Source organism: Herpailurus yagouaroundi, unplaced genomic scaffold (genome assembly GCF_014898765.1).
Source record: "Herpailurus yagouaroundi ecotype Mexico unplaced genomic scaffold, PumYag 189, whole genome shotgun sequence".
In the NCBI taxonomy this organism is placed as follows: domain Eukaryota; kingdom Metazoa; phylum Chordata; class Mammalia; order Carnivora; family Felidae; genus Herpailurus; species Herpailurus yagouaroundi.
The window spans coordinates 17,191,132-17,205,176 of NW_024412420.1; the positions used below are offsets into that span (position 1 = coordinate 17,191,132).

Below are 14,045 nucleotides of genomic sequence, written 5' to 3' on the forward strand. Positions count from 1 at the left end.
GCTTCCCTGAGCTTTCCTCCTCATTCCTACCACAAAGTGAGTCCTCCTGCGCTCTGTCCCGTAACGCTTTGTACAGACAGTGTGACCTGATGGCTTGCCCACGTGCCTGCCAGGCTCCCAGTGGCTTAAGTGAGTGTCAGAGCAGGAACCGAGCCCACATCTGGCCGCGGGCAGACATTTAACCCCTTGGTGCCCCCACTTTCCTTCGAATCAAACACAAGCCTGGCTCCAGAGCCTGTGTCCCCATCCACTGTAGCACATGGCCTCTGAGGCTGGACCATGTGTCTGTTTCCTACCTGCTCTCATTCCCCACCTCTGAGACATTCCTCAGGGTGCGTGGATTCCCTGCAGGCTCTCGCTGGGGCCTCCTCGGGGCCTGGAGGCAGATACTGACAATTATCAAAAACTTGCTGCTGATGATAAGGAATTTAGGAGGGTTCATTGGGAGTTAAAGTGAAAAATCGGCGGGGCTGGGGAGGGCTTTGGGGTGGGGTTACCCCGAGAGGGGCTGGACTGGATTCAAAGCTTTGAGTCATCCCTCCTTGTGGCAATTGAAGGATATTTCCTGAGTGTCAGCCAGCGTCCAGCGCTGTGAGGCGCCTTGGTGAGGCCACGCTGAGAGAGGGGCAAGACGTCGGCCCTGCTGGTGAAGATCGTTCATTTTTACCAGGGGGGCGTGAGATTCACGTTTGGAAAAACGCCTGAATGAGCCCCCTGTGAGCTGGAACCGAGTTGTACTTGGCTTTGTGTCTGTCCCAGGACTCCGCAGGGCTTGACCAGGTGAGACACACGTCCACGAATGAGTATCGCACGGAAGACAGAATCAGGAAGCAAAGCAGTGGCATGGACAAAAGGCCTGGGGCACATGAGGAGAGATCAGTGGGGATTGCAACATCTCTGGAAGGTGCAGGCTCAGAGGTGACAAGGAACATGAACTCCGAAGTAAGAGCAGGTGTCATTGGGGGTGGTCTGAGGTTGCGGGTGGGGAGGATCAACTAAAAAGGCAGGGGCGAGTATAGTTCGGCCTCTTGGAGTCAGGAAGGAAGTTTGGTAGAGGGAGGATGGGAACCCAGCAGGGGAAGGCTTCACGTGTCAGGCTGAGAAGCCCCAACTTGATCTTGGGCAAGGAGGAGCTACGGAAGGATTTTGAGCAGGGGTGAGGCACAATGAGAACAGTGTTTCTGGATGACAGTGTGGAGGGCAGGCTGCTTCAGGGAGACCAGGCTGAAGTTATTACAATGGCCACGGGGAACGAATGAGGTTTAGGTTTGGAAAGGAAGGGACAAACATGACTTTTCAAAGGGAGGACATAATTGCCACAAGGGCCACCACAGCCCAGGCAAAGGTGCCTCAAGGTTGCAGTCCTAGCGCCGAAGAAAAGGATGTCAACTTTGACAGGAATGGCTGTGTGTGGTTGATGAACATGAGACCACATCCTCTCGGAAATGATTCATTGTCTTTATTAACAATGCCTCTGGAAAGAACAGACTGGTATTTCATAAAGCAATATTAACGTTGTCATTTCTCTACAAGAAAAACTTTTGCATAAATAACTTAAGTGAGAAAATAAATATGTAACTTAACTCTTTGTAAAAACCACGACTTTCATTCTTGTGGACAAATCCCACATGGAAGGATTGTGGAAAGGACCAGCCTGGCGGGATTTCACACGGCATGTGCTTCTGGTTTGGTGTGTGTGTGTGTGTGTGTGTGTGTGTGTGTGTGTGTTACACAATTAGAAACTACACAGAAAGTAAGAGGTGTCTGGAAATGACTTTCAAAAAGATTTTTGGATGACATCTACCAGGCTTTGTGGTTTCTCGGCATATGTACAGCACTTGTAACTTTTTTCCCCAAGTAATATTATTTCAGTGTAAGATATGACATCACAGGTAACAGCACTAAGAAGCTAGGTTCTAGACAGAATTGTGTCTGTGAGTGGTAGGCAGGAGGATGTCTGCAGAGGGATTTGCTGGTCTTTGCATGGGTGGTGGCTGCTCCCTTGGGCCTGCAAGTCCAGTGTCCCGGGACCTTCTCCTTCTCGACCCCAATCAATGGCATTGTTTCTGCATCCTTTGGGATGGAGGGGTGAAGACAGGCAAACATCCAGGGAGGGCCAGGCCGGGAGAGAACACAGCTTCTTCCAGGAGTTTGTCAGCCCTAAAAAAGACGCCAACCCCGCACCCCACCCCCACGGCCACACTTGTTTTTCATCTTTGGCTGTCAGATCCGGGCATCACAACTCTGAATTCTGGACGTGACCATGGCAGCATTTCAACCCAACCTCTCTCTCTCTCTCCTTTGCCCATTCAAAAGACACGCAAGGCCTTGGAATCAGGTGACCGTAGACTCCTCGAGATACAAATCCCACCCCCACCTCCATTTTCCGAATAGGAAATTGAGGACAAGAAAGAGAAGAGTGTGGTCCAAGGTCATCCAGCACGTTAGCGGCAGAGTCCGGACTAGAAAACCATATCTACGGACCCCGGTCCTGTGTTCTTGGCACAACAAGGCACTAAAGGCTTTTTGAGGGGCAGAGAAGTGGAGAGGGAATCTTATCGCACTTTCTTAACCAGTCCCGGGACTTTCCTCCTCCCCCACTGCTCCCTTAGAACCCCTGGGCGGTGAAATGCTTGCTTTTCTGCCTCCTCGGAAGTGGGACCAGCAAAGGTGGGCGGCCCCTGTAGGCGGGGCTGCGTGGCTCAGTGTCTGTGACTCTCAGCGCCCTCCCCTGCCCTGCGGGACCCCCTCGGAGACGAGGGAGTGGGGGCTCTGCTGGCGCCCGGGATCCGCAGGGCCTGGCTACCTCCTGCCGAAGCCCAGAAGGTCTCAGCCCCCTGCCCTGGGTTGCAGGCATTTACAATGAGATACAAACAATCAAACCGCGCGCCGAGGGCAGAAACCCAGGCGCCTGGGCCGGGGCGCGGGTTGTGGGGGGAGGCGCGGCGCGGCGGGCGGCCTCTAATAGGCGTTCTCCAGCTCGGCCTGGTTGGCTTTGGCGCCCCGGGCGCGGGGGCGCGGCTTTCGGCCCTTCTGCGGCCGCGCGGCCTCGGGCCCGAAGTCCTTGAGCTCGGACTGATTGTGGAAGCGGGTGAGGCGCTTGCACTTGCACGAGGCCACCAGGCGCACTTTGCGCGCGCGCGGCGCCGCGTCACCGGGGCACAGCAGCTGCACCCGCTGCGCGCGGTAGCGGTCGGGGATGCAGCGGAAGTCGGGTCCGCTCGGGCGCCACCACTTGCCGCGGCCGATGGCGTTGGGCAGCAGGCGCGCTGGGCCGCACTGGCCGGAGCACACCAGCTCGGTGACCGGCTTGGCGCTGCGGCAGGGCCCGTCCGTCACGTAGCGGGTGAAGTGCAGCTCGCGGCAGCTGTACTCGGACACGTCTGCGGGAGAGACGGCTTGTGAGGCCAGCCCGGCTCCCTCCGCGCCACCAACCCCCCCCCCCAGCCCCCAGCCCAGGTCTTTTCCAAACCTGCGGGCTCTCCAGATGGGCATCTATTACTGGGAGGGAGGGGGTGGCGGCTGGTGGAAAGAACGCTGGCCCACCCTTTCCCCCTAAAACTTTGGAGCCAAGCGTCTGTTGCCGTTCGAATACCAGCCCCATCACTGTGTGATCTTGGGCAAGTCACTTAGCCTCTCTGTGCTCCTTATCAGAAAAACGGGTTGTCCTAAGGAGTTAGTTGCGTATATAATGCAGGGGACACTGTGAGCACACAGTAAGAGCTGGAAGCGTTGGCCGTGGCTGTGTGTTCTTCTTCTTCTCCAAGGGGGCCCTTTTCTCCAGATGGAAGTCACATCTGTGCCACAGAGGGCCTGGTCGAGGCAGAGTAGGTATTAGCCACACCCTTTACATGGTCTTGGCTTCTCCTAAATTCTTTTTCCAGCCACTTGGGAGGGATGGTGAGGGGATAGAGAAAGGAGTAGGGGTTAATTGGAGGTAATAAATCAGGGCAACTGCCGCCAAGGACAGGGATGGAAGGGGAGGTGGGGAGGAGAAGTCATTAGACGTGAAGAGAGCCAAAGGCAGCTTGTCCAACCCTCTCATCATCGCTGAGGACACGGAGGCCTCGAGAGGGAATAACACTTGCCCAAAAGGCAGAGTTGGGTCTCCTCACCCCAGTTCCCTGGGGCCCCGGCACCTCTGGGGTCCCACAAAGGCAGAAGCTATGTGCCTGAGCACCCAGGTGGGAGGCTGGGCTGGGGGTGGGGGCAAAGGGCTGCCTTTTACTGCAGTTACTTCCTGCCCCAGGGGACAGAGCTCTGACTGAAAACCTACAGGTTCGCCTGCCACCAACATTTATTAAGCACCTGCTGTGTACCAAGCACTCTGCCGGGGACATCTCTTGTTTTGTGCCATTTAGATGGATCTCCGAGGGTGACACAGGCTTGTTCCTGGGTTGGGGGGGGGAGGGGGGACTGGGCTCTGTGGCCTGGCTTCGTGCCCTGAAGGCACCTTGATCAACTCTCCTACTGTGGGCTTAGACAGATGGCAGCCTGTCCACCACCCGAGGGTCTCATGGGGACAGTTCCCATGTGACACAAGGGATGAAAAATAACCCACGACCAAAACCAGAGAGAAGCAGAGAAGGCTCCACTCCCCAGGCCCTGCAGAACAAGCATGGCAGGGGAGATGTGGGGTCCGCCTTCCTCCCGTGGCTGACCTGGTTTCTGCACTGGTTTGGCATTCTCGCCACTGTTCCCGGGCTGCAGGGGTAGCGTGTGGGGGTGGCCTGTTTGCCCAGGGAAGGAGGTGTTTTGGACTTTCCAAGAATAGTGCCCCTGGGTCAGGCACTTCCTCTGCAGAGGGTGACTTTGTTTTGAGCTCACAGCCTCCTCGGGGCCTGTGGCCTCTTATAGGAGCCCGGGGAAGTGGATGGTTTGGACTTGGGACCCAAACAGCGGCATGAAGCAGTCGCTTGAGCTTAATCGACCTTGCTCGGCAGGTGGGGGGGGGGGGGGGGGGAAGGGGGTGATGTGCTGCCGCCCTCCTCTTGTGAAGACTTGAGGCCCCAGGCCTCCTGTGGGGTTCCCCAGCCTTCACAATTGTGGGGCAAGGAGGGATGGGTTGAGAGGGGCCTGGGCAGTGGATTCCTCACCAGCCCGCCCAACGACCGGAGGGCAGTGAGGCCCTCCCTCTGAAGTGTCATTCCGGCCCCCGCCCCCAGCCATTCCTGCCAGCTGCAGAGCCAGCTGTCACCCCCGCCCTCCCCGGGCTTCTCTGCGCAGACCTGACCAGGAACCCAGATGTGCCCTCCAATGGGGCTGTTGCCTTGTCACTGGGGTCAGGTTCCCTCCCTAGGAACGAGGCAAGGCCTGGTCTGGGGGCAGAAGATGGGGGCACCTGTGTCCACTCCCTGCACAGAGGATGCCACGTCTCCTCCAGGGCCCGGCCCCAGCTGCCGCCCAGGTCCGAGGCTAAGACTGTCCCTGCAGCTTGCATTCCTTCAAGTGCCAGCTGGCTGGGCAGACCGGGGGCAGGGGGAATGTCCCTTTCTCACGGCTCTGTGGGGGTTTTCTCTGGCTCTCAGTTCCCCACCCCCCCACCCACGATCCCCCTCCAGGGCTGTCTTGGAATGGGATCAAACTGGGGTCAAACCCGAGCTCTTCTCACTACCAAGTTACTTAGCGGCTGGAGATCTCATTTCTTTACTTGCCAGCTGAGAGGTCACCTCATGGGGCTCCCGCACGGTGGATCCCCGGGGTAAGGTTCAGGTATGGCCTGTGTAAAGGATCTGCATCCGGCAGGTGCTCACAGCTGTGAGGCTCCCTTGCCTTGTCCCCTCTCCCGAGGTGCCAGCTGGGGGACCTATCTCCTGTGATCTCCGGAGGGGATTCTTTGAAACTGTCTCCGTTCTGAGGCTCTGAGCCTGTCCCAGAATTGGGCTCTCGCCACCTCAGCCTCCTTCCTGCCCCGGGCTCCCGCGGCCAGCCCCCTGCCAGCCCTGGACCCCTGCACCTCAATGCCAAGGCTACTACGTTAGGCATGCTGTCCTCCTCTGCCTCCAGGCAAGACTGTCCCTCCTGGAGCGCCGGCAGCAGGGGGACTGTCTATCCCAGTCTTCAAAACCTCCCAGAGAGAACCCTCCCAGGCCCCTTGTGCTAAACATGCCCTCCTCTACCCCATACCTTTGGCCTCAAAGGGATGGTGAGGGGGTCTCCCTCCGTTCTCCGCTCGGTTCATGGTCTTGTTCTCCAGCTCTGGTGGAGGCTCAGGGTACTCGCCCAGCTCAGGGATGATCTCCGTGGCATCGTTCTTGAAGGCCTGCCAGCCCTGGCCCTCCACCACACGGAAGGCTGCGTGCACCAGCAGGCAGACAAGACACAGGGCGAGAGAGAGCTGCATGGCGCCAGCCAGAGGAGGGCACCCAGCCTTCCAGTAGCACAGGCTCCGGTCCCCAGCCTGGGACACGTTTGCCTTTTTAAAGCCCCCTCTGCCTCGTGCCAACCAATGAGGACAGGCTGGGGCAGGGCTGGTCCCACGTTTCTCTCAGCCCAGGGGGAGGGAACGGGTGTGCTCAGAGCAAGCCCTCCCCAAAGACTTCTCAGGCACAGCAAACTCCCTGGGAGCCGGTGCTCCCAGGTGACCTAGAGAGAGGGGGGCGTGTGAGGCGAGCCTGCCCTCCAGCACCTCCCACGTGCAGGCGGCTGTGGTTTTCGGATATCAAGATGAGCTCCAGCTCACAATCTTTACCTCCTTGGGCCCCTCGGGCTTTCTCAAAACAAGCTTTGGGCCAGCTTCACAAAGAAAACTACAGCCCGGAGCCCTCCAAGGGCTAAGCCCAGCCAAGTGCCTTTCTCAGGCCGAGTTCGTTTGTTACCCCACTGACAAGTGGCCCGGGGGGTATATCTTTGGCCCCCACAGACCCAGGCAGGGGCAGAAGGATACTTTTTAAGAAACCCCATTGGTCCCTGTTCCATGAGGCTGAGCATCGATTACGCTGATCAAGAAAGCCCCCGTTGGCACCCTCTGGAAGGCAAGAGAGAAAACTGGAGGGCCGCGGGAGAGTATCTGCTTGGGCGAGGGGGCGGGGATTCTGGTTCCAAGGCCAGGATGAGTAAGTCAACGGACAGTGGTGATGGAGCGCGAGGAGGAAACCGTGGGGATTCTGCGCGTGGTGACAGGCACTTCTTGGCCAAGACACTCACTGCTGCTTGCGGACTGATGTGCCCAAGGCAGTCATTTCCCTGGCCAGGCTGTGGGTAGGAGCGGAGAGCACAAAAGTCCCTTTTCGTAGCAAAGACCAAGGCCGGCATTTTCAGTGCTGACATCCTTTTTTTCTTCTGCATCATCTTTTTGTTTGGTTGGTTGGTTGGTTGGTTTCTCAGACAATTACATTTTTCAAAAACAGCTTTGAGTCCTATATGGAAAACCTTGTTGGTCCATGCTATGGGGTGCATTCCATGAAGCCATCCCAGGTCCAGCTAGCCACAAAGAAATCAAAAGGAATTGCTACCTTAGCCCTGGCCTGGGAGGGGTAGAGGCACTGGGGAGGAAGGTTCACACCTGAGGTGCAGGAAAAGCTTTCACTGCAGATGGATTGTTCCAGGAGGCTGGGAAGAGGGCTGTGGCCCGCGCCCCCTTGGTATTTTCACTGGGCAATGAATCAGTATGCCCCACCTGCAGAGCCTCCGCGAGGCCTTTGCCACCTGCCTTGACTTGCAAGCCGCTGTGTCCATCTGAAGCCGTCTGTCCCTCCTTTCCACCATCCATCACTCGACACATGAATGCAGCTGCCCTGACAGTTTTACAAGCCAGACAGAAGCCCCTGCAGGAAGGGCCCTCTCTGATACCTGCTTCCTAAGTCAGTTTCCTTCGGGGCAGACGAAAACAGCTGTGGCCATTGTTGGAGGTGATCTATCTCTCCCAACAGAGCCCTTGGGTGTTGTGAGAAGCCGGCCCTCTGCGCCCCCTCCCCCTGTCTGTGACCCTCCAGCCTCCTTTTCCCTTGCTCTGGAATGTAGACCATTAACCCTAGCGTGGCCGGACAGCCGCCTTCTTGCCCTGGATTTGGGAGAGGGCAGTTCCGATGCCCGGATTCCTGAAACTTGGCGCTGTCTGCGCGGGAGCCCCACCTGCTGTCCGGAGCTACAGACCCATCCGCCTGAACCGGAGCCCGTGGGGGCCCATCCTTGGGACACTCCTGCCACCTGCTGGACACCGAAGGGGGAGCCAGCGGCCCGAGGATGGCGAAGGATTTCATTTGGCTTCAGGGTTTTATTTGAAACTGAAGTGAGGTGAAAAGAAACAAGAGAAGAATCCAGTGGATTTGAACCGATGAAGTGTGTCCATCCTTTCGAATTCTTCTCTGCCAAGGTATAGCCGTGCTCTCCACGGAACGGCTCACAGATGCCATCGACGCTATGACGCTCATCTGCTTCACTTCCTGCTTATCCAGCTTTATATGTACTCCGTTCAGGAGTCTGTCTTTCTTCAGAGTTAAACCCCTAGGGTTTTAGCTCACGTCTGTTGTGGACACTTTAGGCTATTTCAATGCTCCCCTATCCTCAGTAGGGATGCTATGAATTTCCTTGCCCAAAGCAATTTTTTGAGTTAAACTTTTTGAGATCATTGTAAATTCACATGTACTTATAGGGAATAATACGGAGAAAACTCCATGTACCCTTCAGCCAGTTTCTCTCTACGGCAACATCTCGCAAAGCTATTGTACAATATCATAACCAGGATACCGACATTGATGCAACCCACCAATTTAGTCCAGATTTCCCATTTTACTTGCTTTCTTGTGCGCATGCACACGTGTGTGTGTTTCGGTCCATGTGAATTTATCACACGTGTAAGTTCAAGTATCCATCACAGCTAAGATAATGGATCACTCTGATCACAAAGATCCCTCTCACTGCCTTTTTATAATCACACCTACCTTCTTCCCACGCCCTTCCTCTTCACCCCTAACCCATGGCACCACTAGTCTGTTCTCCATTTCTATAATATTGTCATTTCAGAAGTGTTACCTAAATGGAACCAAACAGTATATAGCCTTTTAGGATTGGCTTTTTTCGCTCCACATAATTCCCTGGAGATTCATCCTGGTTGTTGCATGCTTGTATCAATGCTACATTGCTGGATAATAGTCCACAAAGTAATTGAACAGACACACAAACAAAACTTTGGGGTTATTTCCAGAAGCAAACGCTGGGTCTGAGAGGGTGGACAGTTGGCTGTGTATTGCAGGGTCGTTCTCCAGAAAACTCAGCCAGGTCCCCGCTCCCACGAGTGACATACCAGTAGGCATGTGCGTAGGTCAGCCAGGGCTGCTGAAACAAAGTACCACAAAGTGGGTGATACAAACAACACAAATGCATTGTCTCCGGGCGCCTGGGTGGCTCAGTCAGCTAAGCTCTTGATTTCGGCTCAGGTCATGATCTCGAGGTTGGTAGGATTGAGCCCCGAGTCAGGCTCTGTGCTGACCCTGCAGAGCCTGCTTGGGATTCTCTCTCTCCCTCTCTCTGCTCCTCCCCTGCTCACGCGTGTGCACACGCGCCCTCTTTCTCTTTCTCAGAATTAAAAAACGAAAGAAAAAAAGAAATGCATTGTCTCACAGTTCTGGAGACTGAAACTGTGAGACCAGTGTTGGAAGGGTTGGTTTCTTGTGATGGCTGTGATGGGAGAGTCTGCTGCATGCCTTTGCTCTAGCTTCTGGAGCCTCTCCTGGCAATCTTTGGTGTTCCTTGTTCCTTGACTTCTAGAAGCTTCACCACGATCTCTGCTGTCACCTTCACATGGCGTTCCCCGTGTGTGCTTGTCTGTGTCCTAATTTCCCTTTTTTTTTAATTTTTTTTTTTTAACATTTATTTATTTTTGAGACAGAGAGAGACAGAGCATGAACGGGGGAGGGGCAGAGAGAGAGGGAGACACAGAATCGGAAGCAGGCTCCAGGCTCTGAGCCATCAGCCCAGAGCCCGACGCGGGGCTCGAACTCATGGACCGCGAGATTGTGACCTGAGCCGAAGTCGGACGCTCAACCGACTGAGCCACCCAGGCGCCCCCTAATTTCCCCTTTTTTATAAGGACATCAGTCATATTAAATTAGGGCCCACCCTAATGACCTCATCTTCTCTAATTACAACTGCAACAAACCTGCTTCCAAATAAAGGTCACGTTCTGATGCACCAGGGGTTAGGATTCACGATATGAAGTTTAGAGGGGGCACAATTCAGCGCATAACAGCATGTGTCTCCACAAGGTGGCCAACACTGGGTTTGGGCTAAACAATTTTTAATTGCATTTAGTAATTTACTCGTTGTAACTAAATTTCTAGCAAGGCTGTTTTTCTTTTTCAATTTTTTTTTTTAGTGTTTATTTCTGAGACAGAGAGAGACAGAGCATGAGTGGGGAGGGGCAGAGAGAGAGGGGGTACACAGAATCTGAAGCAGGCTCCAGGCTCTGAGCTGTCAGCACAGAGCCCGACGCGGGGCTCGAACTCACGGACCGCGAGATCATGACCCGAGCCGAAGCCGGACGCTCAACCGACTGAGCCACCCAGGCGCTCCACAAGACTGTTTTCCTACGTGATGATTTGCTGGTTTTCATTTCCACCGAGCTGCCTGTTCATATGCCCACTTGCCACACATTTAACGAAGCAAGACCTCATCTCCTGCTAGGAGGTCTGGACTGATTCGTGCGCCCCTCCAGGAGCTCCTGTACCAGGGAAGAAAAGAGTTCTTCCACAAAGAAAGCGGTTAGTGCCACTGAGGAAAGGTGCAGATGCTTTATTTTTTTCTTTAAAGGGACAAAGTGTTATGAGCTTTCAGAGGGGAGAAGAGTCTCTCCCACGTGGGATGGATCAGGGATCCTCACAGGAAGACGAGGCGTTTGGACCACGCTCTGAAGGACAGGCCAAGTTTGGAAAGTAAGCTATGCTCCTTTGAATCCTCAGGATTACAGGATCTTTGATCTGAAAGGACGCTCCAAAGGCATCTAACTCTTTACTTGGTACTCAAGCCACCTGTCTATAATTCATGGGACCTGAGACTTCTTGTTGGCTGCATTTTTACACAGACTTTGCTCCCACAGGTCGGGGTAACATGGGGTCTCTGGATTCGGAGGGCAATCTGTTTATAGGCAGCTGCCTGCATTGAGGGACGTCCACACCAGCCTGTCTTTATTCACAGCTGAGAGATTGTTTCCTGGAGAGCACAGGGTCTCGGCACAGGTGGAAAGTGGAACCCTTTGACTTGTTCAGTCAGCAGCTTCTGAGGGACAAAGAGGAGAGGGGTCCCAAAGACCATTGTCACTTACCCCCACCCCCTACTCCATGCTTAGAATGGGCCAATGGTTCCCCCAGCCCTTACAGGATGGAACCACCGTGTTCTTTCTGGAAACTAGGACAACCAATTCCAGAACCTCCCCAACGGCCATCCAAACTACCACCCTCTGCCTGGAGGGCCCCTGTCTGAAAACCCTAAAGAAACAAGTATTTCTTGTTAAAAATGGTAAAGTCAGGGGTGCCAGGCTGGCTCAGTCAGTTAAGCGTCGGACTCCTGATTTCGGCTCAGGTCATGATCTCACGGTTCAGAAGCTCAAGCCCTGCATCAGGCTCTGTGCTGACAGTGCAGAGGCTGCTTGGGATTTTCTCTCTCTCCTTCTCTCTCTGCCTGCCTCTCCCACCCCACTCATGCTCGCCTGGATGGCTCGGTCAGTCGAGCGTCTGACTTTCCGCTCAGGTCATGATCTCGCGGTTCGTGGGTTCGAGCCCCACGCCAGGCTCTGTGCTGCTAGTTCAGAGCCTGGAGCCTGTTTCGGATTCTGTGTCTCCCTCTCTTTTTGCCCCTCCCTGTTCACACTCATCTCTCTCTCTCTCTCTCTCTCTCTCTCTCAAAAATAAACATTTTTAAAAGTTAAAAAAAAAAAAAAAGAGTTCAGGAGAAATTGAGTAAATTCTGGCCAAAGAGAGGTTCTGTCACCCCATGTGTTTGGAGACCGATGTCCCTCTTCCAAGCCCGGCTGCACCTGTCCTCTGCTCTCCATTCTCTTTTCAACTCTTCCCTTCCTCTTCTTTCTGTCCTCCTGCCTCTCAGGGTGGCTGCCCCAGTGCTCCAGTGCATGGAGAACGTTCCACTGGAAGGCCATTTAGCTCATGGGTTTGCAGACCAGATCTCTCAAAACCTCACATTTCCATAGGGATGTCTTAACGTTTTAGTGTATGTGCTGCCGAAGAGAGCACTTAAGGTTTTAAAAATATGTACATTTCAATTATTTAAAAATATAATAAAAGCACATTGATCATACATGGTGTGTATCTATCTGCTTTTAATGAACTGGAGACCCCCCCCCCCCATTCATTGTGTTGCTCTAGGTTAACTCATTCTAGTGTAGACTGCCAAAATCTAATCTTTGCATTTGAACTTCTTATAAATGAGTCATCAATTCAGAAGGCCATGACTCAGAGACTGCCTTTCTAAAAATAAGGCTTGGGCTGCCACCCCCATAAAATAATCTTTTTTTAGGGGTGTCTGGGTGACTCATTCAGTTGGTTAAGCATCTGACTTCGGCTCAGGTCATGATCTCACAGTCCATGAGTTCGAGCCCCGCGTCAGGCTCTGTGCCGACAGCTCAGAGCCTGGAGCCTGTTTCAGATTCTGTGTCTCCCTCTCTCTCTCTGACCCTCCCCCGTTCATGCTGTCTCTCCCTGTTTCAAAAATAAATAAATGTTAAAAAAAAAAAATTAAAAAAAAATAATAATCTTTTTTTGAAAAAAAAGTAATCTCAGGGCGCCTGGGTGGCTCAGTCGGTTAAGCGTACGACTTCGGCTCAGGTCATGATCTCGCAGTCCGCGGGTTTGAGCCCCGCATCGGGCTCTGTGCTGACAGCTCAGAGCCTGGAGCCTGTTTCGGATTCTGTGTCTCCCTCTCTCTCTGACCCTCCCCCGTTCATGCTCTGGCTCTGTCTCTGTCTCAAAAATAAATAAACGTTAAAAAAAATGTTTTTTTAAATAAAATAAGAGTACAGAAACCACCGTATGCCATACACAGTGGAATGCTATGTAGCAGTAAAATGAATGCTACTGTAAGAAACAATTGTCTGTTAAGCAAAAAAAGCCAAGTGCAGAACATTTTCTATGGAATCTCTCCGTACACACACATGTGCCTGGGATTTTCCTAGCAGGATATACTTCTTAAGAGTGGCTTCCTCGAAGAGGAGGGATTAAAACTTTGGGGGTAGGAGACACTTTTTGTGATAAGCCTTTTGTATTGCTTGAATTTATCCTATGTATATATAGCATTAGCTTTTCAATGAAAAGGTTTTTAAACTTATATTTTAAGAAACACTTTTCCCAGTCTCCTAGATTAGTGTTTGGCCCTAAAATCCTATGTAAAGATATAAAGATTATATTTGTCCAAAGAGACTGGACAAATAACGAGTTAGTCTAGGTTGCCTCTGCTACGGGGAACGAGAGATGAAAAAGGTTTTTTTCTGTCATGGAGAAAAGGCACCCAACTCTTGAGTTTTTTATTCGGAGAAAAAGAAAAAAAGCCAATGTTTATCATAAGGGAGATAAAAGCTAATGGTGGAGTCCAAGGCGTCTGAGGGCGGGGCCAGGTTTGGGGACTGCCCATTTGCAGGACCCCCCCAAACCCTAAAAATGCCACCCAGTCATCTTCACGTGAGGCCACCTTGAGACTGTCACCCCCAGTCTCCTACTGTCTTGGGAACATAGATCTACCGCCCTCATTTGGGATGGGCCACTCTAGTCAAGAATATTCCAGTCAATTATCCCTCACAACAGCTGCAATTTTTAGAAATTAAATAAAAAGATTATTCCTATCACAGGAAATTTCTGGTACAGGGAAGATGTTTAATAAATATCTACTGCATAGGGCACCTGGGTGGCTCAGTCAGTTGAGTGTCCAACTCTTTTTTTATGTTTGTTTATTTTTGAGAGAGACAGGGAGACACAGAATCCGAAGCAGACTCCAGGCTCTGAGCTGTCAGCACAGAGCCCCACGCAGGGCTCAAACCCACGAACCGTGAGATCGTGACCTGAGCCAAAGTCAGACGATTAACTGACTGAGCCACCAGGTGC

General features: G+C 53.1%; 1 protein-coding gene across 1 annotated transcript; it reads right to left on the reverse strand.

Annotated features, from left to right (window-relative positions):
- Nucleotides 1-1,437: 1,437 nt before the first annotated feature.
- SOST (sclerostin) lies at nucleotides 1,438-8,890 on the reverse strand. Its single transcript, XM_040497706.1, has 2 exons — nucleotides 6,127-8,890; nucleotides 1,438-3,383 (listed from the first exon to the last, which is right to left on the reverse strand). Exons 1-2 carry the CDS (start codon nucleotides 6,341-6,343, stop codon nucleotides 2,962-2,964), a joined length of 639 nt encoding a protein of 212 aa, XP_040353640.1. The 5' UTR covers nucleotides 6,344-8,890; the 3' UTR covers nucleotides 1,438-2,961.
- Between the last annotated feature and the right edge of the window lie 5,155 nt (nucleotides 8,891-14,045).